The following is a 26646-nucleotide window of genomic DNA, read 5'->3' as shown; positions in this document are numbered from 1 at the left end:
TCTGATACTGATACTCCAACCAAGGACTATCAAGGACATAACCTAGAACCCCTGCTCAGATGTAGCATGTAACAGCTCAGTCTCCAAGTGGATTCCCTAGTAATGAGAACAGGGACAGTCTCTAACATGAACTCAGTGGTTGGCTTTTTGATCACCTCCCCCCTGATAGGGGAACAGCCTTACCAGGCCACAGAGTAAGACAGTGTAAGATAAGACTTGATAGGCTAGGGTCAGAGGGAAGTGGAGGAGGATCTCCCCTATTAGTGGATTTGGGGAGAGGCATGGGTAGAGATAAGAAAGGGAGGGTGAAACCAGGAGGGAGGGAGCTACAGCTGGGATATAAAGTAAATAAACTATAATTTATAAAAAAAATAAAGAAAGAGAGAAGTAAGAGACACATAGTGTGGCCGGGCAGTGGGAGTGAATTCCTTTAATCCCAGCACTTGGGAGGTAGCGGCAGGTGGATCTCTGTGAGTCTGAGGCCAACCTGGCCTCCAGAGTGAGTTGCAGGACAGCCAGTGCTACATAGAGAGATCCTGTCTCCAAAAACACAAAAAGAAAAGACAGGAAATAAGAGGCACGTAGTACTTTAAAAATAACAGAAAAAAAAACGCTCATATTTGTGGACTCTGTACTAACAGTACTGAATTTTAGCTTGGGAGGGCTCCAGCTATATGCATTTTAATGGTGACATGAAAATTAGATCAAGGGAATTTTATACTTATTCAAAAGGGACTCACTTTGGGGCCAGTAAAGGATTGATCTGCTTAGATGCAATCGATGAAAATGCAGGGTTTTCAAGAGCTGAGTGGGGAAAGGGCATGTGCCTTCTGACCTCATTTTCTCACAGAGAGATGGAAACTCTGATTTTAAAAACTGCGTGAAAGAAAGTGCTTATGCAGACCTGGATCCCACAGCCAGACTTCAGAGAAGTGCCAGGAATTATGTGCTCTTTTCCCAAGTGCCAAGAGTACTGAATTTCATTCAGTAATCTGCCTTGAGTCTGTGGAGCCAAAACCAACCTTTATGTCAAGTGGTGATTGTAGCTCTGAAAGCCTCTGAAATAAATGGAGGAGGATCTGTGGTCTTCAGACATGCTACAGTCTCGTGGGTATGCAGACTTCCTGTCCCCTGGGTTTTCTCCTTAGTTTGTTCAGCTTTTCTCCAGGTAGATGCTGAGGTCAGAAATGCTGTGTGTCTGCCTCATCAAGCTGTTGGTTTCATTGATTGCAGACAAGTGGCTTGATTCTGGCTTCCAGTTCCACCTTCTTGTGAAGTCTGGAAAACTTCACACCATTGAATATTCTCAGAATATTCTTGATCTTTTTCTGGAGGCCAGTCTGCTAGTAAGGGTGCAGTGGGTTTTGTGCTCACCTTCTTTTCTTCCAACGTGGGTACAATTATAGGCTCTCACTATGCAGCTCTTGCTGGCTTAGAACTCACTATAGACCAGGGTGGTCTAGAACTTGTAGAGATCTGCTTGACACTCTTCCTGAGTGCAAGGATTGAAAGTGTGTGCCACCACACCTTCCTTGGGTTAAAATTTTCCATCTCCCTCTTCTCATTCTACAGACTCGGGATTTTCATTGTTGTTGTTTGGGGGGGGGGGTTGGTTGTTTTTATTTAAATAAAAATTCTGAAATTCCTGTGATTTCTTGGCCCTGCTAGCCAAGAGGCTCATTTGTTTTTCAAATGTGGCTAAAGCATCGATATCCACTTTCTGTGACCCAACATACCACAGCCATGATACACCATCCTGTAAAAGCAACCTGGCCTTTGGAAAAGAAACATGGACCTTCAGCTCCTCTAAAAGAGTAGGGAACCTGGAGCATTACGTTGGCAGACATTTGGCCTTGAGTATAACTAAGAATATTCAAAATCCAGGCTTCTGAAGGGACTCCAGTGGCCAATCAAGGCAGTGTGGGAGGTCTGTTTCTCAAATGCCAATCCTCCAGTGTCAGATACCATATGAGTATTGTGTTTCTATCTTGAAAATAATATATAAAAATCAATTGGAATTTTTTTCTTGTTTTCATTTTTCTCTTTAAAAGCTTTTCACAAATGCCAACCGGTTCTGTACAAGACGAGACCAATGACAACATCACAATATTCACCAGAATCTTGGATGGGCTCTTGGATGGTTATGACAACAGACTGCGGCCTGGGCTGGGAGGTGAGTATTTCCAACTAAGGCTGGTGAAGACCCAGAGAAAAATCACCTTAGGCCATTAGATATGCTCGCTGAAATTCAGATAACCCCTGAGAAAACTTTGTCAGGATTCTGAGTTAGGAACCCATCTACCTTGTGTCTGTGTTATCATTTTATAGATTCATAGAGCTGGAGGAGAGTGGTCTCCTTATCAAGTTCTTGAAGACTCATTGCTTTCCAGATAATCGGACAGTCCACTCTGGTTCCTTAGGGAGAAGCCTAGTTCTTAGATGCTGTTACAGCTGAGTACACTCTCTTAGAAAATAACAGAAAAAGCCTTCACTCTCTTATCTATAAATGCTTATCAGAAGACCACTGTTAACTATAGTTTTTCTTTACATGCTGGAAGTCTGATTTCTCACTGAGACCATAGCTAAGGTGTTTGCTATGTCCCTGTATACCTAAAGGGGAAGTCCCTTGAACACAGTGGAGGTATGAAAGAGTGACTAAAAATTCCCAAACTCTGTATCCAGTACCTTTGTTCATATATATATATATATCTATCTCGTAAGGTTTAGACCCTTTGCAAGATGAATTCTTGAAGTAAATCGAGTTCTCCAATGTTTATATTATTAAGGAAGATTCACAGAAAGCACAGATTAGTATTCCTAGTCTTTTGTACAAGAAAAGTGCACACAGGTTTGGCCACATCTCTCTGCCTCACTGAAAGGCATTGTCAGTCTCAGTGCCCAGCAGTCCATCTCTATTGCACAGCCAGAGGGCCAAAGCATAGGAAGGAAGCTGTGCTGCCATTAACTTCTTTTATTCAAGGTAGGGTTTCTCTGTGTAGCCTTGGCTATCCTGGACTTGCTTTGTAGACCATGCTAGCTTCAAACCCACAGAGATCTGTCTGCCTTTGCCTGAGTGCTGGTATGACAGGCATGTACCACTGTGCCTGGCTCTGCCATCAACTCTTACAGAATTTTATTCAGGCAGCCCTTACTACTCCTACTCATTCAAAGGAAACCTAATGTGCCACTCTGGTTCAGAGGTTCCAGTAGGGCTTGCATCTTATCCAGAAGGCAGGCAATAAAATTACACCACAAAGAATGATACATAAGTGGATTATCACTCTAAGAGGAGCTTCATGAAACTCTCTGAGCCCACTATGCCATCTGGCCTCTTGGAGTGGTTTAGTGTAGGTGGTGGTACATTCTGAATGCAGTCTCATGACCAGGGAAAACACAAGCCCTTGTCTCAGTATGGTTGATCATTTTGATCAATTCTGTACATCCCGTTACTTTAGAATGATAGTAGGGCCTAGTGATGGGAGCTTCTAACACTTCGCAATGTCATAGAAGTAGGAACGGTTCTCTTTTTCAAGGCCTACTTGTATTGGCATGCACCACAGTCCTTTCTCACTACTCCTTTCCTGAATCCACCCTGTGCTTCCAGTTTTAAATGAAGATTTGCTCGTCAGTATCCACAACAGGCTGACCTTATGACTCCAGGTTTAGAAATGTCACCACTCAATACCTCCCATCTCAGTCCACCGTATTGAGGACGGCTCCCCAAGGGCAGAGGAAACATGAGACATAGGCCATTTTCCTAATGATGGATACTCTAATGATTTATAGTGTGAAGCAACCCAGATCCACTGAGTATTTTTTCAAGTCTTTCAGGTAAAAAACACACACTTGTGCCGTGGTTCCAAAGAAGGAAATTGGGCACCACACTTAGAACACCAACCCAGTATAGAGGAGACTCATGGTGAGGCAGTGCAAAGCAACCTGTGTCTGTGTTTCAGAGAGAATCACGCAGGTGCGAACTGACATCTATGTTACCAGCTTTGGCCCAGTGTCTGACACGGAAATGGTAGGTACCGAAGCCTAATCAACAATTCCCACACTGAGTCAACTGTGATAAGGTGCTCTCCCACTGAGATGTCACCCTGATGTCTTTGTCTGCTTTAGGAATATACCATAGATGTGTTTTTCCGACAAAGCTGGAAAGATGAAAGGCTGCGGTTTAAGGGGCCTATGCAACGCCTCCCTCTCAACAACCTTCTTGCCAGCAAAATCTGGACCCCAGACACGTTCTTCCACAATGGGAAGAAGTCCATTGCACACAACATGACAACACCCAACAAGCTGCTGAGGCTGGAGGATGATGGCACACTTCTCTACACCATGCGGTGAGCAGTTGAGTACCCTGGGTGACAGGCCAAGTCAGCTGATGATGGCCTGGACATAGTTGGACAGGTTTCAGTGTCCTAATGGGTATGTAGATAATTTGAAGGTTGCATTGTGGGGGGTCAGAGGCATGATGCACAGACATGGTGAGTGCTTGTCCTTCGAGAAGTACAGATGCTAAGTCTCCATCAGATCTTTCCCTGGACCGCACAGGTCCACGGCCATCAGCATCCGTACTCATGCTTGGTGTTTGGTACATGCTCAAGAGCACCCTTTGAAGTAGTGGCTCAGACAATGAAAGAGGAAAATTGTGCTTTATGCAGATCTTATTAGGAACCTAAAATGAACCCATTTTTGTTGCAGTTGTACAGCTTTTTCAAGGTTTGAAACCCCATTCATTTATTATGTTTTGATAAGATTCATATACTAAGAATAAGTTTTAATATTTGTAACTTAAAATTATATTTCTCATTCTTGTTCTGAATTATTCACAGACTTCACTTAGTCAATGAATTGGCCAGTGAACAAGAGTTCTTCATAGATTTCCAGTTTCTATAACAAGTCTAAGTAGGCTTCAGGCAATGTTTTCAAAGTTACAGAAAACAAAAACAAACAAGAAAACATAAGGCTGCATTTCCCACTACTCCAACACACACTCATCTGGATATCTATGGAATTTATTTTATTAAATATTTGTTCAAGAAGAACTTTAATATATAATACTTGACTGGAGAATAATATAGCTATTGTCATGAAGGCTGTGTTTAGAACTATAGGTCCTCAAGGACACATGGACATAGTGTTCTGCACCTATCTGACAGCAAGACTTGACTTGTCCTAAGAAGTGGTAGGGAGCAAGCCTGTGACACACATCTTGGTATTTCATTTTCTGCCCAACCCTTCACTTTTCCTCACACTGCCTTTGAACTTGTGCCTGTAGATGGGCGTGGCATGTGAGAGTGTCTTTAAACAGCACATTCTCCATATAAAGAAGTCTGTGGAAAAGTTGGGAAGTGGTGGCAAGACTGAGAATGAGTCCTAGGTCAGTGCCCCATGGACAAGAAAGAGTCTGCAAGGGAACTCAATCCGGCAGAGACAGGCACAGGATAGAGTGGGAGAAGCTCGTGGAGCATGCTAGGGAGCAGCTAGCCTCGGGGTAAAAGGATTGAATGAGACTGCTGCGGGAGTGACATATTTTCCATAGAATAAAGATATCCACCATCCCACTAGATTATTGTCCTTGAGTCTCATCGCCAAGAGAATGGTTAGATCTAAAATAAAAGTCACACGTTACAAAATGCACAGCTTTAGAAGTGTGATGCCATAATGTGGTGCACATTGCCTGTGTGAAGAGTGAAGTTAGGGGGACAGTCAGGATAGGGGCCCCCTCATTGAGTATTGTTTTCAAGGCACAGACATCAAATCCTCCTGTTCTTGAAGCTATGCTAACCAGGCACAGGCAACACCCTCGTATTTAGTGCTTAAAGTGAGTGAGGACTGCAGAAGGTTGGTTATCACCTCTGGGTCACAGAGCCAGCAAAGGGCCAGCCACAATTTCAGGAATATTCGTGCTTGATCTATAAGAATTGAACACTGGAGCGCAGCCACATTCTTACTGGATCTAGGAGAGTCCTATTAGTATGTCTGTCGAGTAGCATGCCCACAAGGAAGGTAAGAATGATGAGAGCCAGGGCGACTTGTGGCAGTAATGAGTGGTTCTTTATGCAGAGTGAGTCTGTTAATGAGCTGCAAAGTTGATAATGAGTTTTCTTTCTCTCAGTCTACAATGTTTAAGAAGTGGAATAGTTTTTGGAACTGCTGTGCATCTTAGTGTGCTAAAGCTATCTCTGCTAGGTTTCTGCTGTTGTGATAAACACTTTGACCAAGAGCAACATGGGGAGGAAACAGTTCATTTCAGCTTATATATCCATGTAACAGCCCATTGTGGAGGGAAGTCGGGGCAGGAACCTAGACAAGAACCAGGAGGCAAGAACTGAATCAGCGGCCATGAAGGAATGCTGCTCACTGGCTGGCTTATTCTTCATGGCCTTCTCAGTCTGCTTTTTTATACAACCCCTGACAACCTTTCTAGGGTAGTAACCCTGACAGGTGCCCACAGACTTGCCTACAAACCAATCATATGGAGGTACTTTATCAGCTAAATTTTCTTCTTCCCAGATATGTCTAAGCTTGTGTTGACAAAAACCCACCAGCATTTCACTGATTTAGCAAAGACAGTGAAATGTCCGCGCAAATTACCATCAAAGCCCAAAGCACATGCTGGCAAATGAGGATCTGGTGCCCACCAATCATGGGCATTCTGTGGAGCAGCTTTTCTGTTCAACTGAAGTTACTCATCAGACCTGGCACTGTAGCTTGGCTCTTGAATGTCTGTCCATTGGCCAATATTAAAGACTTTATCCTCTAAGCAGTAATTTTGGGAAGTGGAATCTTTAAGGGGTGTGGTATCATCTTCAAGTCAGGGGATAGACTGCCTCTTCCTCTCATCGACTTCCTAGAGTGAGACAGGTGGTGTAGCTCTGCCATACATTCCTGCCATTGAGATCTTTCCTGCCACAAGCCCAAAACAATGGAGGCCACAGGCCATTACTGCAATCTCCAAAACTATGAGCCGAAAAGACCCATTTCTCTTTGTAAACTGGTATTTTGCAGGCATATGTTACAGGAACAGATAGCATTAACACACCCTACAAAAACAGTGGTTTTCCCTGAGGAGGTCGTAAGAAACATGGTCTGTACAGAAATGTGTGTTGTGATGTTGCTCATGACACCAAATAGATGGAATACATGAATGGGTATGTTTTTCAAGTAAAATTGTGTTCTCTTCTGTAAGACTTTGTATCTAATTAAAAAGATGAAAGGTGAATGTGTAGGAAAAGCTATATCTTCATGGTACCCTTTTTAACCTAGAAAGACCTAGAAATAGTTAAGTACAGTAACCATTTGTCTTCTAAAATAGTAGTTCTCCCCCCCCTCTGCAGCAAAGTAAAACCCAATATAAACCAAAGAACTGGCTGTATGTGGATAGGGTTTTTACTTACCATCCCCACAATGCCCCAGAAGTCTTTTAAGCTAGCAGTCATTTAAAAACACACATCAATGAGCAAACTGATCTCTCTGTCCATTGCTGATGTGTGTTCCCTAACTGCCTGTCACCTGACACACTTACATGAAGCTAATTAGGGTTGCACCAATGGATCATTGTTTCCATCATCTAAAGATTAACTTTACCAACAGCTCCAGTGAGCCTAAAGAAAGCCACTGACATTTCCCATTGCCTTCAAAAAGAAGCCACTTTTGCCTGGGAATGTAGCTCAGGGTAGATTGTGAGTTTATTTGTATGAGAACCCAGGCTCCATTCCCAGCACCAACCAACAAAACAAACAAGAAACCCAAAGTAAATTCACAGACTTACAACATCTTTTAAGGGTTGTATTTTAGTAAACCTGCTGTAAACTGAAAGTATCCTGAGTTGATGTCTTTCATTCCCCCAGGCTGGTGGGCAGGATTATTTGTAGCCTCTTGCATGTTATTGATGTTTTCCCATAAACACAAGGATCCTGGGACCATGGCTCTCTGTGGTTGCAGAGATTTGTATTTGAAGAATGTTTTACATTTATAGCTAGAAAAAGTTAACAGGACACTGAAATGTGTGTATGCGTGGGCAAATGTAAACATCTATCCATACTCATGCTACAAGAAGTTCAGATTGCAGTTTGCTAAATCAGCAGAAGACTAATAGGAAATTTTAAATATTGCTTCTCGTGAGTGTCTCACTTTCACACCATCTTCCTTTCAAATCTGCAAATGTGGCATGAGAAGTTAGAGACTGTGACCTGTGGTTTCTGGTAGGACACCTTCAGCAACGCCCTCCAGAGAGTTGTGTGCCCAGCACTGGTGGGTGCTTCACTTTCAAGGAAGCCTCTGCAGAGATGCCCCAGGCCTTTCTTCCTAAGGTCACAGAGGGGAGGGGTAATAACCCCAGGTACCTGCTCACGCTCTCTCAGACTGTCGCTATGGCCAGCCTGTGTAATTGTTTTTATTTTCTGGGTGGAATGTTCTGTCATCGCTGCATGGAAGAAGAGCATGGATGCCTTCTGGGCAAGTCCCTGCAGCTCAGGATGGGGTTTCAGGCTGTTGTTTGTTGTATTTTATGAGCAGGTAACTTGGCTGCCAATGGCTGTCTCCTTTTCCTTTTCCCTGCTCCCTCTGAACATGTGTGCCCTTTAAGACAATGCTTTGAACACCACCTTAGGGAACATAGCTCTGCACAATGGGCTCCTGGACAAAGTTGTTAGACTGTTGGGGGTGGGGGAAAGAAAGCACTAAAGGCAAGAAAGAAGTTACAGGAGAAGGCTTGCAGAGCCAGAGTCCCGCCTATGTCAGGAAACCCAGCAGCTCTTCCATCTGGGATTCCTTTATTCCTGTGCAATGAAAGACCTGGGCAGGAACACTGGAGTGTTGACAGTTTTACCGTGCATCAGAGCACGAGGCAGAGTAACATCTTCCAGCACTGTCTGCATCATGTGCCTCTCCAGTTTGTCTCCTGCCCAGTGAGCTTGCCCTCTGCTATTTTACTTAAGAAAGCACACTTTAAAAAACAAACGAAAACTATTGTATTACTCTTTTTTAATCTAGTACTATACATTAATTGTGAAAAATACTGACTTTCATTGTGAATTTTATATGCATATAATGTTTTTATCATATTCACCTCCATTACTCTCTGTTATTATCTCTTCTGACACAGTAAGAGTCATTTTGCCGAAAACCTGTGGTAGAGTAAACATGCAAGTCAGTCCAATGCCCACTAGAGGGCACTATACACACAGATCAACTCAAAGATTGTCATCATCCTTCCAGTGAAAGTGTAACTTAAAAAAAATTACACGTGTTATAAATATCTCACTTATGGGTAATATATTTAAAGAGTATTATTTATAGCTAGGAAAGTTTAACTGGAAAGTGAGATGTGTGTATTCATATGCAAATATCTATACATAATATACCCTAGTTTAGTTATGGGGCTGGGGAGATGGCTTGGTGGTAAGGTGCTTGCTCTAGAGGACTTGAATTCAGATCTCAGAATGCACAAAGAAAGCCCAAATGTGGAGGTCCCTGACTCACACCTAATCCCAGCCCTGGAAAGCAAAGATAGGAGGAATCTGGGCTTAATTGTAGGACAGACTAGTCTATCAGTGAACTCTAGATTCAGTTGAGAGATCCTGGTTAAAAAGAATAAAGGGGGACATGAATGACATTTATCTCTGGCCTACACACACACACAGAGAGAGAGAGAGAGAGAGAGAGAGAGAGAGAGAGAGAGAGAGAGAAAGAGAGTGAGAGGGGGCGGGGAGAGGAAGAAAGAAACCAAAGCAAAAGAAAAAAAAGCATCACCTTCTGAACTAGGGTCTGTAGAGTTGGCTCAGTGGTAAAGGGCACTTGCTGCTTCAGCAGAGGAGCTGACTTCAATTTCCAGCACTCACAACCATCTGGAACTCCAATTCTAGGATATCTCTTTGGGCACCAGGCATGTATGTGGTGCATAGACATACATGCAGGAAAAGCATTCATACACATAAAATGAAAATAAACATAAAAAATTATGAACCAACAGATATATCAGCTGAATCTTGATTTAAAAGTTTGAGAAACACAAGGTATGATGTAGAACAGAGTCCACGTTAATATTTCAGAAGGTAGCATGTATTCATGTCTCGTCTCTTTGTGTCTCACATACAGTGTGAGTTTACACACACACACACCTCCCACAGATTTTAAATGGCTCATTTCTCTGAAATCAATCTTTTTCTTTAATATAAGGTACATTGGAACATTTTATGTGTCTTAAACATTATTCTGAAACTGTAACTCATTGTGTTCCATTATGTAGGTATTTCACCTTCTTGAGTCTGAAAGGATCCATGTTGTTTCAGTTTTTATCTATAATAACATGGGACTTGGATTAATTCTAGGAACTGAAGAAAAGATAGGTAAACATTTTGCAGTTGTTCTCTAGAGACTGCCACCATCGCTGCCACCAACATTGAGAGTAGGTATTTTACTCTCTCCTCTTGCTGTACGCGTGAAAGTGAAGTGGCAGTCCTTCCGTGAGCTGCATTAGCAAGCAGTCTGTTTTTAAAACACGCACAGCAGTCACTCATCAGACAGACTCCAAAAGCAAAAGCTAGCTCCCCTTTCTTCCCAGTAAATTTCACAGAAGACCCCAATTACTGCTTGATTTCAGTGCGCCCACTCTGGAGCCTGGAGCCTGGGGCCTGGCATGCACATCTCTGCCCTCATCTGCCTGTTCCCATCAGATTCCCTGGGGACATGCACTCACCATTGCTCAACTGTTTATTCAGTGACTCCCAGAACTCCTAGCTATGACCCTGGATCTTGCCTCTTTTTCCAGCCTGCTCCAAATACCTCACCTCTATGCTTTCCGGGCTTTCAACATGCTGAGCGGCACACACTTAGATTAGCCAGTATTCCATGTTTAGCATCTTTGAAAGGGGCCTATTCTGTGTCATCCATACACAATCGGCTCTTTACATGTGTGGGCTCCACATACTCAAATTCACACAGCCCCAGATCACACACAGTAAACAAACAAAAACAAAAAAAACCAAAACAAACAAACAAACAAAAAAATCCCACCTGTACCAAACTCGACAACTTTTCTGGTTATTTCACCCTACCTAACATGGCAGAGCAGTTATTTACCTAATTATCGCATTGCACTTTGTCCAAGAAGTCACCTGGCGAAGAAATAGAGTCTATAAGGAGGGTTGTGTACTTTCAATGCAAACAATGTCTTGAACATTCTTTTGTTCTTATTAGCTCACAAATAATGTGTTGCATTATGACATTTTCATACATATATCATTGTACTTATTACCCAGACTTGTCATCCAAGTCTCCTCCTAGCTCCCATCCCCCACTCCCACTTGGCTTCTTCTTCGCAATTATTCCCAGTTCTGCCTTCATGTCACATGTATGCCTGTACATACACTTAAATCTGTATCCCGCACATGAAAGACAACTTGTGATATTCTGTTTCTCTCCCACACCCAATTGTCCTTTCTTGTTCCCTTTCCACCTTCCCGTTTGGAATCCTTTTTATCTCATAGTACCACTTCTAATAACAATATATATTACCACACATATGAAAGAACACATTTGACTTTCTGAATTTAACTTACTTTGCTTAACCTAATGGCCTTTGATCCAATTTTCCTGAAAATTCTATCATTTCATTCTTCTGGGTGGATGAATAAAACTTCAGTGTGCCCCTCCTCAAGTCCACTGATAGCGGAGGTCCTCTTCTTCCTTCTGATCTTAGTCTATCAGATCACATCAGGAGTGGTTGTATTGTCATCTTCTGTGGCCTGGTAAGGCTGCTCCCCCCTCAGTGGGAGGTGATCAAAGAGCAGGCCAATCAGATTATGTCAGATCTTGCCTATTTTTTAACTTGAAATGTTTTCCTTATAATTTGCTCTAGCAGTTCCAAAGTTTAGGCCTTACACTGATTCCTTGAATTGATTTTGAGTTGATTTTTCTTTAAGGAGGGTCTAGATGCATTCTACATGGGCTAACCTCGCACCATGTGCTAAAGAAGCTGTGCTGTCTCTGTTTTTTGACACCTCTGTCAAAAATTAGTTGGCTGTGGTTGTTTGTGGCTTTTTTTTTCCTAGAGCCTCTATGCTACTCCATTGGCTGATATGTATATTTGGGGCCACCACCATGCTACATTTGTTACATTGACTCTGAGAATAATTTAAAATCAAGTATTGTGATACCTATAGCAATATTCCTTATGCTTAGTATTTCTTTGGCGATCAGTGGTCTTTTGTGTTTCCATGTATTTGTTTTATGGTAGTTTCCTAGTTTTGTGAAGAATGACATTGGAACTTTAATGGGGATTGATTGAATATCTAGATCACTTTTGATAGCATAGTAGTTTTCATTTATACATTTTGGCATTCCACAACAAACACAGGAGGGTTTCCATCTTTAATGTCTTTAAGATTTTCTTCAGTGGTTTAAAATTTTCATTTTTGAGAGTTTCAACAAATTGATTAAGTTTATTCCTAGGTACCTTATTTACTGAATATAATATGAATGGGAGTTTTCACCTGATTTCTTTCTTCACAACTTTATCAGTATATAGAAAAGATGATAATTTTTGCATATTCGTTTTATACCTGCTACTTTGTTTAAAGTTTTCTTGACATATGCTTTTAACTTTTTAAAAATTTATTCACTTTACATTCCAATCATAGCCTCCTTTCTCTTCTCCTCCTGGTCCCTCTCCTCTCTCCCTCCCTCTTCTCCCATGTTCCTTCCCCTGCCCCTCAGAAATGAGGAGCCCCCATCCCACTAACCCACCCAAGCACATCCAGTCCCATCAGGACAGAGCACTTCCTCTTTCACAGTGTCCTGGCAAGGCAGCCCCACCAGGGTGATGTGATTGGAAAGCTTGCAATACAGAGCATGTCAGACAACAGCTGTTCTCATTTCTAGGAGTCCCATATGGAGACCAAGCTGCCCTTTGGGTATAAATGTGTAGAGGGTCTAGGTTCAGTTCATGTATGGATCTTGACTGGTGCTTCATTCTCTGCAGGCCCCCTTGGGCCCAGCTTTCTTGGGGCTGTTGGTCTTCTTATCCCCTCCTAGTTCTTTTTTTTTTCTTTTCCTCCACTTTTCCACAAAGATTCCCAAGTTCTGCCCATTGTTTGGCTGTGAGTTTCAGCTTCAATCCAGAGCCTCTCAGAGGACAGCTTGACATATGATGTTTTTTAATTTAACTTTATTTTTTATATACCTTATTCACTTTATATCCCGATTGTAGCCACTCCCTCATCTCCTCTTGATCCCACCCTCCCTTTTTCTGCCTGTTCCTCTTCCCTGTTTCTCAGAAAGGGGGCACTCTCCTTCCCTACCATATGACTCCAGCCTATGAAGTCTCATTAGGACTGTCTGCATCCTCTTCCTTTGTGGCCTGGCAATGCCCCCACCACCACCAGAGGGAAGTGATCAAAGAGAAGACAACAGAGTACATGTCAGAGACAGCTCCAGCCCCCCTTACTAGGAAAACCTATATGAAGACTGAGCTATCTATTGGCTACATCTGAGCAAGGAGTCTAGGTCCTCTTCATGCATGGTCATTCCAGTTTTATGAAGATTTAAGATTATGTTTTTTTTTAAAGATGTGCAAACAAGGGAATTCTAAGCTCATAATTCTCACATATATTTTTCTTGCTCTTAAAATTATAACTAGAATTCTGTGTGTTCTGAATCCATAGTCAATATATCCAGTGTAGTGCATGAGTGCTTTTAAAAGATGAACAAATGGACTGTTCCTGTACATTTGTCTCTGTATCCCCTGCACCACAAAGCTATGGATCATCTGTCTCAATGTGTTACTCTTGCCTGGCTGGCAGCATGGGGTTTCCTGCCTATTGAGGACCTTTGTAAAGAGAGCCACCTTTTACGAAGGGGTGCAGTCTCTACAAGGTTCTGAGGAATCTCTGGTGAGAGAGAAGATTCTGAGAGAATCTCAGTGGTTGGGCACTGAGTCCGAGGCTGGTGAGAGGTTCAGCTTCAGACTTTCAGCCCCAGCCTCACAAGAAAACGCCCTGGCTCCTGAATAGAAGGAGCCATTTGAGATGGTCTCTTACTAATTCACAAACACTTAAATGGTTTTGTTTTGCACCAAGTGCTTCAGAAATACAAATTCATGGAGATACTTATGACAGCATTATCTCCATCCATTGATAAGGTAAATAGGTCAAAGTGAACTATTTGTATTCATTCATCCATAAAACCCATCAGCCCACCTGCCTGTTCTATATGAATACCCAAGAAACCCATCAGTATGTCAGACAACAGGTATGAAAATCATTGCCACTAGGTGGTGCTATGAGTACATGCATGGAGGGGAAACTAGGCCAGAGTCAGGAGCCGGCTGCTGAACAAGCATCACTGCAGCCTGAATCACTGAAGGGCTTTCAGAGGAAAAACGATGCTGGAGTTCTGGAGAGCCTCAGGGAGCCCTGGTCCTCACTGATGTGCTATCTGTCTGTGCCTTCTTCTCAGGCAGTGGCAACACCACAACAAGGTCAAAGGTTGCTGAAAATGCCTTCCTGTAGAGAAAAATGAATAATCCAGCCACATAGACTTAGCTAATTAAGAATGTGGCTAGGCCTTTTAGTAGTTGGAAATTGATAAGTATATGTCATGGATAGCTCTGTCTGCATTCCAGCCATGCCTCTTGAGCCTGAGGTGACCTATAAATGTCAGATAAATGATTGATCTAAACAGTAGTAACAGTGAGATTTTGAAATTTACCTGAAAATGACTAGACATGTCCCTGATGCTGATAAAGAAATAGGTCACAGAGACTGACATGCATCCTATTTCTCAAAAGAATTGAATCTCTAGTTCTTTGGTTTTGTTTGTTTGTTTTAATGTATTTCCTAGATGCACTACATACCAATCTTCTATTACACTGAAAAAAATTAAAGATGAGGCGAGGGAGATGGCTGAGTGGTTAACACCATTAACCTGCTCTGCTCTGGCAGAGAACCTAAGTTTGGCTCACAATATCTACAGTAGACAGCTATTAGCCTCAAGTAACTCCAGCTCTGGAGAATCTGATGCCCTCTTTTAGACTATGAGAATACTTACACTCAAGAGAACATACTCATCACCCACCCCCGACCCCATGCACAAACACATTTTTTAAAGAGTAAAATAAAATCATAAATAGAAACTAAAGTTAAATGAAATCAGCAGTTTCACTCTCCAGCATATTTACCACATTTCAAGCAGCCAGTTGCCAGATGTGAACAGCAGCTTCCATACTAGGAAGAACATTCAAGGGAATTTATGTCACTCTACAAAGATCTATTGGAAATTCAGGCAGATTTGAGAATAAAGCCCTGATCATGGCTATACACACCTATCACTGCCAATCATTTCAGTGGCTTTGTGATGCTCATAGGAGCATATAAAGAGCCAAAATTTGAGGAGCAAGAGGAGTTTTAGGTTTTAGTGAAATCTTAGAGTATTTTGATAAATATTAAAGGTCTGATGCTTACACTCTGTTGACACGAAGAGGTTTTCTATAGTATTTTAAACATGTGCGTGGCCAAATAAATCATGAGTGCCTTCACAGACATCCAACATGAGAATAATAATGGCTAACTTTTATTATTGAAGATTGCTTTCTTTCTAGCATAAGGTGAGTTTTTCCACAGTATCCCACACAAAGTTAGCATGGCCCATCAATGATCCCTGGTTATTTTTGAATGATAGTGTTCAAACACAATAAGAAGAACACAGGGGAAGAGGATATGCCCTTTGGCTGCAAGAGGTTCCTGGAGTAAGCCGCCTGTTACCATGTCAAAAGAAGATATGACCTTGGGTAGGAAAGAGAAGGATAATTATGGGTGTCCAGAACATTGAACCTTTGAGATGTGTCCAGGCCAGGCTGGTGAGGGAGAACATCAATGCTCACTGGGTTTGAAGCAGAGAACCTGCTGTTTTGTGGAGATAATGGTCTTCAGCATCAGCATGCAAGGGCCAGGCATGGAGGATGCTGCATCCAGACAAAAGACAAAGGCAGACTCCAGGGACATGGAAGAAACGGACCGTGTCTGCTCTTTCAGGAACTGACAAGAGATTGTGAAGATGTGAAGCAGCCACTGTGTTGGAGGTGTCAAAAATAATGCTGGCTGTAAAATGTTGTCATTCCCCAAGGTAGTGCCTGGAAGGAGGGAAGGGATAAGCAGGAACATTTGAAAGCTGCCAGGTTTTCACAAGTGAGTGACAGAAATGAATTCTGTTCTAAATTTTACATAAGTTGTCTTTGAGATCGCTAAATGAAACTGTCTAGCAGAAGGAAAAGTACATCCCAAGTAGACATTTGTGTTTGACTTCACAGAGAGGGTACTGTAAGACCTTTTCCTGGGCATTGACCTACAAAGACTGAGCCCCAGCACTGGGAAGATGGGGGGTGTCTTCAGGTAGCTACATGTGATAAGTTGCAAGTGCCGGCCTTTCCCAAGAAAGTTGAGCGAAGACTCACCTCAGGAGTATACCTGTGTTCACTGTGTGCCATCAGCCCAAAGTACACATCCTGTTCTGCCCAGCTGGATGACCTAAAATGCTCACAACACTGCGAGCTCCTCTGTTCACCTTTCTACTTCTGTGCTTTGAGAGTGCAAAACTGATCTTGAGAACATATCACTGAGGATGGCTAGAATAGAAACTAGGTGAGTGCGAGAGTGTGCAGGTACAGTGAGCATGTACGGGTGTTTGGGGTATGTAGGAGAGTGAGTGGTGTGCTGTATGAGCAGTTGGTGTGTGGTATGGTATATGTGGGTGCATATGTCTGAGTATGGGTAGATATGTTTGAGTGTATAATGTATGTAATGTAATGTAGTGTATAATAAAAGAGGTACATGTATTGTATATAAGTACATGTATTGTATATAAGTACATGAATAAGAAAAGGGTATGTCAGGATGTGAATATGTGAATAAGAAAATGCATATGGATATGTGGTATGGTATAGTTTGTGGACTATGTAAAGATATGTGACTGTGAATGCGTGTGTGTGTGTGTACGTGCATGCTTGTGTGCTTAGGGAATGGAATTTCATCTCCTGACACATATAACCATTTGAGCTGATCTGCCTCTCTGTCAATTAAAATGAAAAAAAAAAATTGTAGTTCCCTGGAACACTGGTTTAGCCACATCTCTACCCTTTTCTTACTGCCTCATCCCTTTCCTTGACCCCTGCTCCCTTCTTCCTGCTCCTTGATTCATCCATTTAATCATATCACAAAGTCTTACCCTGAGCATGTCTGGGGGCTGGCTGCCTGCTCAGCTGTCATGTCATAGTGATGGAGGGAGGCTGCTGAGGATGCAGTGGTAAATGCGAAGTCTGAAATTGAACAATGGCATGATGATAGAGCTACCAGGATGTTCTGGACATAGGGACCAGCATGCCCAGAAGTACATACCACATCAGGAATGAATATAAAGTCACATAAAATGTTTTCTTGAGCGTTTCCAGGAAGAGGGACAAGAAATAGTCAGAAATGGTACATAATATTTAGATAAACATCAACCCAGGTAGCCGGTATGCAACGTGATAATAGGTAGTAAAAGCCAATTCAGGGAACCCTATGTACAAGGTGAATTGCTTACTTCAGGCCTTGAGGAAATCATAAGATACAAACACTCCTCCTAAGCCGAGCAGGTCCTCATGCCCAACTACTTTTTCTCAGAATTCTGTGCAGTAGCTACAGCTGTAAGAGGTCATAAACAGAGTGGGTAGAATGAAGAAAGAGAATAGAGAACTATTCCAGACAGCCATGTGCAAGTTCTCTGCACTGTGGCCTGAACTGGACTTTGCAAAAGCTCCTTTTATCTGAAGGCACACATATTATACAATAATGCTTAGTACTGGGAAAAACATCAAAACAAAAGCTATCCTGGGAGTGATCCATGGGTAATTATTCCACTTCTCTCTGAATGTGTGAATGAATGATTTTTTACTTCCTTATTTGTGGTATTATGGATGGAACCCAGGACCATGAACATAGCAAGTGTTTTGCCCAGGAGCCTCCCCGGCCCTTAACACTGGTCTCCTTATAGAAAAGCTATGGAGTGTTTAGAATATACACCTCTCCCAACAGCTCAGGAGAGTGGTATCTTTGTCTCACTACTATACAGGTGACATCAGCCATTGTTCATCATTTTCATTCATAAGATTAGGATGGCATTGAACCATTAGTGATATGGTAAAGGTGGGGCCCTAGGGTAACTCCTAGATGCCTTCCATGTGAGGAAATCCCATTCTTCTCTGGTATGACCAGCAGCACACAGTCTTCTCAGAGCCTCATCTCCTGTGCTTTCTTTGCCATCTTTCATAAATGCAAGTTTAAAGATGTCCTGCTCAAATCCAGTTTCTCTTCTGTTTACTTGACTCAAATCTTTGGCTCCCATCATCGTAGGCTGATTAAACCTGTGTCCTATCATTACCAGCACCATTACTGGTGCTCTCTCATTACCAGCACTACTGCTTCCCTTCTCTGTTTCTCAGTGGTGTTACTAGCCCTTGTCAGTGTGTTCCATGCTTCCCAACAAAGTCCTTAAGTGTGTAATTTTGCACCACTTTGTAGCAAACTGAACTGTGATTTGGACTTTGTCAAATCCTCAGTTACCATGTCTGGCCCCTGGCTCACCCTCTGCCCTCAAAGTTCAGTCTCAATTTCTTTAATAATCACTTGTTTCCAATGCCCAACTTTGCCACCACCAACTTGCTTAGAAAGCAGCCTCAGCTCCAGGTGATGTCTAGTGGACTGTAAGTTACTCCTTATGTGCTCTCTGTAGACTCCTCTAAACAGCCCAGAGTCCCTCTTATATTCTAGCTGCTGGCAGAAGATTACATTAACCAGTCAGTTCTGTTTGTCTCTAGCCCTTTGCACTCTTATTTTTTTTCCTGCCATGAGACATGTGACTCTCTCTCCTTTCTGCCTTGCAACCAGAGGCTACTTCTTACTCATGGCCTGAATCCATGGACATCTGTTGGTCATTTGGGCTTCTGTTCTCTGATCTGGACGCTTGTACCTTTGCTTGGCTGATAACCAGCTCTCAGTTTCTCTTGGATTCTTTCTGAATATAGATGCCAGGCCAGACAGCAAAGACCATTGGATTCCTTACAAAATCCTTGATATGTTTAGGGTTTACATCTAGCCAACTAAGTCGCAAGCTTTTTATCCAATTCTTATTCCTGTCCAGGAGCTATTTTACATGAGTTGAAACCTCAGTCTGCCACTAATTAACTTCTGCATTTATCTTAATTCTTCTCTGTGGCTGTGATAAAATACTGTGACAAAAAAATGACAATAGGGAGAAAGAATTTATGTAGGTGGCAGTTCTAGGTTGTGGTCTGTTGTGGAAGGGAAGTCACAGCATCAGGAATTGAAGCAGCAGGCACATTATGCTTGCAACCAGACTATAAGAATAATGCATGCATGCATGCTAAAGCTCATCCCATATTCTTCACTATTACATATAGCCCAGGATCCTCTGCCCATGGAATGGTGTCACTCACAATGGAGGGGTCTTTCCACTTCAGTTAATGTTATCAAGATAATATTCCACAGCATGCTCAGCAGCTCATATTGAATGTTTTTAGATTTTACCACACTGAAAATTAACACTGACCATTATACCAACTTTTAAAGAAATGAAAAAATTTTCTGTTTTTCTGGGTGATAAATACAAGTGAAAGAAGTGTTTTATAGGTCATAGCTCTGACAAGATGTGTACTTGTCCTTGCTGGCCATACTGGGTACAGGGTCTTCCAAACAGCTCACAAACGCTCTCTCTCCTGCTCCACATCCCTATCAAGGTTCCAGAAACTCATTCTTGCCCATTGTTCTCATTCCTTCCTTTAAAGTGTTGTTTGTGTATGTGTGTCAATGTCATGCTCAAAGAATTCATTGGTTTCTCTGTAAAGAAAGCCAAAAAGATCTTTGTAAATAATCTTGTAAGAGCTTATAACTAAGACACTATGTCTCATGTGAATTAAGCTTTCACTCTTTTAAAATGTTACCATTCAATAATTGCAGTTGAACTGATTTAAGTCTGTTTATTCATTGCTTCTTTCTCAGAACCATCATTTGTCATGTCAGAAAGCAAGTAGTACCACAGGTGAAGTGAAAATGGATTAGCTACTGTGGGCTAAATTTTGTCAGTCCAAAATTCTTACACTAAAGCCTCAAACCCCCTGCTACCTCAGAATGTGACTATATTGGGAAACAGGGTCTTTAAAGAGATAATGAAAGTTAAAGTGGGGTCTTGACCAGTGAGCCTTTATCCAATCTGGCTGGTGTCCTTGTTTGAAAAGAAAAGGACGTAGTCACACACAGAGGAAAGAGCCTATGGGGACACAGGAAAAGGCTGCTGTCTAAAAGTGAAGGGAAGAGGCCTCAGAAGAAGCTAAATCTACGACACAGTCAACCCAGACTCTCAACCTCCAGAGTTCTGAGAAAGTATCTGTGTTGCTATGGCAACCTCTGCTGCCTCATGAACACTGAGGAAAAGCTACTGTGCTGTGCCCTTGAGGAGTAGGGCAGTGGTAGGCTAAGCTGCCTCTGTTTGCACCATGGATCTTTCTGTTTCTTTACCTACTACATAGAAGACATTTATCTATTGTTACAGTTGTAAAATCTAAGAGTCTTTTGTTTGGGTGGGGGTTGGGGTACTGTTTTTTGGGTTTTTTGTTTGGTTGGTTGGTTTTCTGTTTTTTTTTTAATTAAATTTTAATTTTTTTACATTAATTACTTAGCATTCATGTTGTATCCCAGCTGTAGCCCCCTCTTTTGTTCCCTCTAAATCCCACCCTCCCTCACTCCCTCCTCCCTTGCCCCTCTCCAAGTCCACTGATAGTGGAGGTCCTCCCCCTCTTCCATCTGACCCTAGCTTATCAGGTCTCATCAGGACCGGCTGCAATGTCCTCCTTTGTGGCCTAAAATCTGTACACCTAAAGAAGCTAAACAAGAAGGTTTTCTGTGTTTTTGGTTTTGTTTTTTTGTTTTTTCCAGTACTGGGATGGAATCCCAGGTCTCCCTCCCATGCTTGCATTGCCATATTTCTTTTACTGATAAAGTGCTGAGTTAAATGCCTGATGTCATGGTTCCTGTCACTGCCACAGTCCCTTCACAGCATATACGTTCTTTAATGAAACCATAGCTGGATAATCTCTTAGGCAGATTATATCCTATATCTCCTGGATTGGAGATGCAGGTTACAGGTCCTTGAAGGTCTTGTTCCTGGACCTCTCCTCTCTGACTCACCCTGCTTCCTTCCCTGAAGTGAGCAGCCATTTTCTCAAGTCCTTCTACCTCAGGACCAAAGCAAAGGATATATCCAACCATCCACTAAAAGCTCAGACAGAGACTGAGCAGTATAGAAATCTTTCCTCTTTTTAAGTGGTCTTGCTCAGATTATTTTCTAACAACAATGAAAGTAGTGAACTTAATTTAAAAAAGTAAATGCATTTATTTACTCATGTGTTTTGAAATTTTTATAATTTTTTTTTCACTTTTAATAACAATTTTTTCCTCTGGCTTGAGCTTGTGCCAAGTCTTGTGGATGCTGTAAGTTCATATAGTCAGCTGCCTTATTGTGTCAAAGAATCATTTTCTTTGTAGACATCTATTGCCTCTGGCTCTTATAATCTTTTCATGCCCTCATCTGTGATGACTTCTGAATCTTAAGGAGGGTATTTCTTATATAGGTAGCCCAGTTAGGGCTGAGCATATTGCAGATTCTCATTATCTTAACCCAGTTATGGGTCTCTCTAGTCATTGTTAACTGTTACATAAAGAAACTTCTCTGATGAGGCTTGAGAGATACACTAATCTATTGATAGAACAATATGTCATTAGAAGTCAATCTAATAGTATGTCCAGTTAGCAGAATAATAGTTGTTTATTATTATTATTATTATTATTATTATTATTATTATTGTATAGGTTATATCTTAAGGCCTATGACCTATAGAGGCACAAGTTCTTGTCTCCAGCAACAATGCCAAGCATGGGTTCTACCTTGCACAGTGCTCCTTAAATCCCATCAGAAAGTGGTTGGTTACAATCACGACATTTGTGCCATCAATGCACCAGTGGGTATAACTGCTCAAGCTAATTGTTATTTTAGCTCACTAGGTTTACACCTGAGTAAGACTAATGATTCCTTTTCTCCTCTAGCAGCATCATAACTGCCTCCAGCACTGTGACAACTAGTCATAGGGAAGATGCTTCCAGATCAGTCAGACTTGATTTCTTTATATTCTGTTGCTTATAATGCCATACAGCTGAGTCATAAAACATGGAGATTTGTCTTTTCTGAGACTGTAAAACAGTTTATATAGGTTTCCAATGGGCTAATTCTAGTTATAAATGTGCACTTTTTTTTCTCCATATATATTTTGTGTCATGAAAGCTCATTGCTTTATAGCACTGCATAATACTCCACTATGATCTCAGGATACAGTTTAACTACTCACATATGAAAAACTCTTTGTTGCTTCCAATTAGCAAATTCTTGGCTATTAGGACTACATCTGTAAATGTTCATGAGGATAATTGTGTAGATAGGAATTTTCAGCTCTTTCATGCGAAGACTGAGCAGCTCAACTCCAGATCATTTGGTAAGTTTGTTTAGTTCTGTAAATGCTTCCAAGTTGTCTTCAAAGCAGCTGGAGCATTTTGTGCTCACAGCATTGATGAGTGAGGGCTCCTGCTTCCCTAGATCCTGTACAGCATTTGGCATCATGTGGATTCTGGTCATCTTAGTAACTGTGGTGTTATCTCATTGTTTTACTTACCTTTTCCATCATAAGATATCACTGGAAGCATCTTCTGCTAGTTTGGTACCATGATATTTTTTTGGTGAGATATGTGGAAAGCTCCTCTGATACATTTTTAAATTGACTTTATTTAATATTTGAAGGAACTCTGGCCAATTTGGTCATGGCAGGCATGGCTCTGGCAGGCCTTACCCTTCTCCCCATTTCCTGTGCCTTGCTAAATCTGTGCCCACTAGATTACATTCCTCAAGGTAGCTACCAAAGTCTGTTCCCTTATTTGGCTAATTCCTCCTCTTGTCCTCTTAAGGCTAACTACCAAGATCCAGCTATCAAAATATTGAAGTCCAACAATCAAAAGCCCCCTTTGGTTTCCCTAATTAACATGTACAATTAAAATTAAACACCTCATCCTAACATGGGGTTTCCCGCTTCATATTTCTAAATTGCCATTTGCCTACAAGTCACATCTGTCTCTTCTGAATCCAGAGGCAGTCCTTTGTCCCATTCCAGAACAAATACCCCTGGCCCTTCATTGTTTTCTTCCCCTTCTCCTTAGTCTTTTTTCTCCTGTTCTTGTTTCTTATTCATTATACTCTGCTTCTCTGGGGCAAATAAATCTCCTTTGTGCTGAGAACTTGATCTTGAGGGTTCTGGACAGGTACTGATCCTTTCAACGTTGAGCTGAAAATTCTTTATACATTTTGGAGGACAGTCTTCTTGTACTCTTCATTCACTTGTGGTTAGTCCTTGACATGCATGATGTCCCCTAATTTCCATAGTATCTGGGAACTCTGTGGCTCTTGCCTCTCACAGATCTTTCACTAGCTTTTACTTTCTAAGCTTTCTGCACATCTACTAACTGCACACTCAGTCCTAGCTTCTTTGCCTGTGGCAGAAATTTATAGCACTGCTCAGGAAACTACCTCAGGATAGCTCTGATATAAATAAAACAAAGGCAGCTTTGAACCAGTACTCAGGAATCCCTGAGCAGAGCAAAGTATGGTACCAACGGTCTTTGAGAATATAGTACACATTGTTTGCATTACCATCCATCTGTATCAGGAATGTGGCTGCTACTATAGCAGAGCAGGAGGACAAGGTATGGTCAGGAAGCATTTAAAGACCACAGGCCTTACTTACTGAGGTCCAAGTACAAGTACTTTTTAGTTCATTAAGCATCTCACGTGGATTGTAGAGCTCTTAATAGATTACAGAATTCTGTTTAGAAAGACGTAACGGTGATTTTTGCAAAGCTGTTGTCTTTATGGATGGATAGACTGCTGGAATCCTGAATGTACAGGTGCCATCTTCTGCTCTAGGATTTTTTCAGTTTTTATTTTATGTGTCTGTGTTCATGCCTGAGTGTATCTAAGTGCATGATGCACACATATGCAGGAGATCAGAAGAGGGTGTCAGATTACGTGGAACTGGTCTTCCACACAGTTATGAGTCTTCATGTGGCCTAAACCCAGGTCTCTTGTAAGAGCAGTAAGTGCTCTTAACCACTGTGCCAGATCTCCTGCTCCTTCTCTCGAGTTTTAAGAACACCAGCTATGTGCCACACATAGTAGCTCCACTTTATATTTGAACATTTTAAACAACACCATACAGTAGGTTTATGATCTCCACAGGAATTTGGGTTACAGATTTGTGAGTGGTGGAAGCTCCTTCCTCTGGGTTGTGCATTTGGTTTTCTGTGCTCTATCCTTAGAGAAATGCAATATCCAAAGTTGGTCTTGGAGTCTGCCTTACAGAAAGAAGCTCATTTGCACATTTGTGTTCTTGTCTATTTTGCAACAATTATTTCCTGTCCAGACTTCTGCTTATTTCTCCACATTTAATCCATTGTGATGTATTTATTGCTATGTGTAATAATACACATAAAATTAAACATTTCTACTTCTTCACTCATTATTAAAATTCCTTCTAGAGAATACTTTTAACAAAAGGAAGTCATTAATTGAAATAGACCCACAATGGTTTTGTCCCTTTTGGTTAAGCACCATGCCAGCTTTTTGAGAAGATGACATTTATGCTGGTTTTCCCAACAAAAACAAGAATTGCTGACATCTTCTTCCCAGCAGCTGAAGAGGAACAAAAATACAAATAAATGGTGCTCAGCTCCATGGGCATTTTTAGCTCAGTGCAATTCTGGCGGATGGACTCACATACATTTCTGTTATATCCAAGCATACAAAATGAGTCAGTTATCCTTAGAACAACCCCTGAACTCTGTAACTCAAGCTTGAAATAAGTTGTAGGATTTCTGTGCATTCATTTCTAACAAAAACATGTTATACTATATCAATAGTAAATTTTGGGGAGAAAAAAGATTTTGAGACAAGATATTGCTATTTAAACCAGGGGAACAATGACCTCCCAATCTTACTGCCTCCGCCTCTGGAGAGTTGAGATTACAGACTTGTACCTCCATGCCTGAATGTAGTACTTCCGAAAGATGGAATTCTACACTTGTATAAGTGAAAGCATGAATTATCAAATGCAAAGTTATCGGGAGAATTTAAATTTTCCATTGACTATTTTAAATGGTTTCTCTCTCTCTCTCTCTCTCTTTTTTTTTTTTTTTCAAAATTTGCTTTTCACTGAACCCAGGTTCTAGCGTATGTAAAACAGGTTAGTGTGCCTGTCACTCTTCTGGCTATGATCTCCTACCCTAACAGCCCTACTGGTCTTCTTCATTATGGAAGCCTTTCTGTGGATGAGACACAGTTAGTTCTGAATCTAATGAGGATATGACAATGGCCTGCTTCTGGAAGGAAGTCTATCTGGTTAGATCAAACACAGCTGCTGTAGATCTCCAATAATCACCAAATGGAAACAGTTCACAGAAATCAGGTCGTGACATGTGGACAGCTGACAATGACCTTCAGGATCAGAATATACTCCTGACTTCGCAGTTTTCATATGCAATACAGTTCAATTTTGTACAACTATTGAGCTTGTAGAGACATCTTCCTTCAACACACTATAGTTACATTTAACAATAAACTATAGTTACATTTCTATGAATATTTGCACAACCAATATCCACAGCACAGTGTATTGGTGATTGTTCTGGAGAAGCCCATGATTTCTTGCATTTTGCTTTTTGAAGAGTATGTCTGGGTTTTCTTCCTCCTGGGGGCAGCAGCAGAGAGATGCTGAGTTAAATCTAGATTTTGCGTTAGGCCAGGCTCATGGAGGAGAGGTGTTTCTGTGTTTCTGAAGGACACACATATGAGAGAGAGAGAGAGAGAGAGAGAGAGAGAGAGAGAGAAGACAAAAATCCTTGTGATCCTTGTGTTACTGAAGCCCCTGCCCAGGCCTAAATCTGAGACTGAATATACTCCAACATTAAAAGAACATAATATCTAATGCATAGAAAAGCAGCAGCAGAAGTTTATAATTTTGGTCAAACCTGGGAGGAAAAATGTTGCATTTCTCTCAGTCTTGCCTATAACTATGATACAATGTATGGGGAAGATGGACTAGAAGCCAGAATTATTTGCATGTGGAGACTGAGTTCCTGGCCCTGGTTATCAGAACTGTAAGTGAGTCTTTGTCCTGGTGCCAGGACTTCATGGAGAGCCATGTTCACTCACACCAGCATTTCTGGCCCAGATTAGAAGTGTCCTGCTATCTTGATCATTCAAATTTTTTCCTGTGTGATGCATCCTATCTGCTGCATCTCTAAATCCTGCTCGTGTTCAGATGGGCAGCATTCTGGTGAATAAAAATTTATCTGAACATTTGGTCCATCTTTACAAGGACTACTAGGGATAGAAAAATATTACCACTAAATTGTTAATTCTTTCCCATGGCAACAGTTATTAGATACTCAGTGAACATTTAAAAAGTCTCCAAGTAAATCACATGTACACTCGAGA

General features: G+C 41.5%; 1 protein-coding gene across 4 annotated transcripts in view; it reads left to right on the top strand.

The window, feature by feature from the left end:
* The window catches only part of Gabra5 (gamma-aminobutyric acid type A receptor subunit alpha5), a 92155-nt gene that overhangs the window by 16411 nt on the left and 49098 nt on the right, over window positions 1–26646 (top strand). For all 4 annotated transcript variants that reach the window (XM_055607515.1, XM_055607514.1, XM_055607511.1 and 1 more), the window contains 3 exons: window positions 2052–2173; window positions 3957–4024; window positions 4123–4343. In XM_055607515.1, coding sequence (XP_055463490.1) covers window positions 2052–2173; window positions 3957–4024; window positions 4123–4343 — 411 coding nt within the window. The remainder of the gene's footprint in view (window positions 1–2051; window positions 2174–3956; window positions 4025–4122; window positions 4344–26646) is intronic.

This window comes from Psammomys obesus, unplaced genomic scaffold (assembly GCF_907164565.1).
Source record: "Psammomys obesus unplaced genomic scaffold, mPsaObe1.curated_primary_1811, whole genome shotgun sequence".
NCBI lineage: Eukaryota > Metazoa > Chordata > Mammalia > Rodentia > Muridae > Psammomys > Psammomys obesus.
The sequence above is the reverse complement of the archived record's forward strand: the minus strand, read 5'-3'. Positions and strand labels throughout refer to the sequence as shown.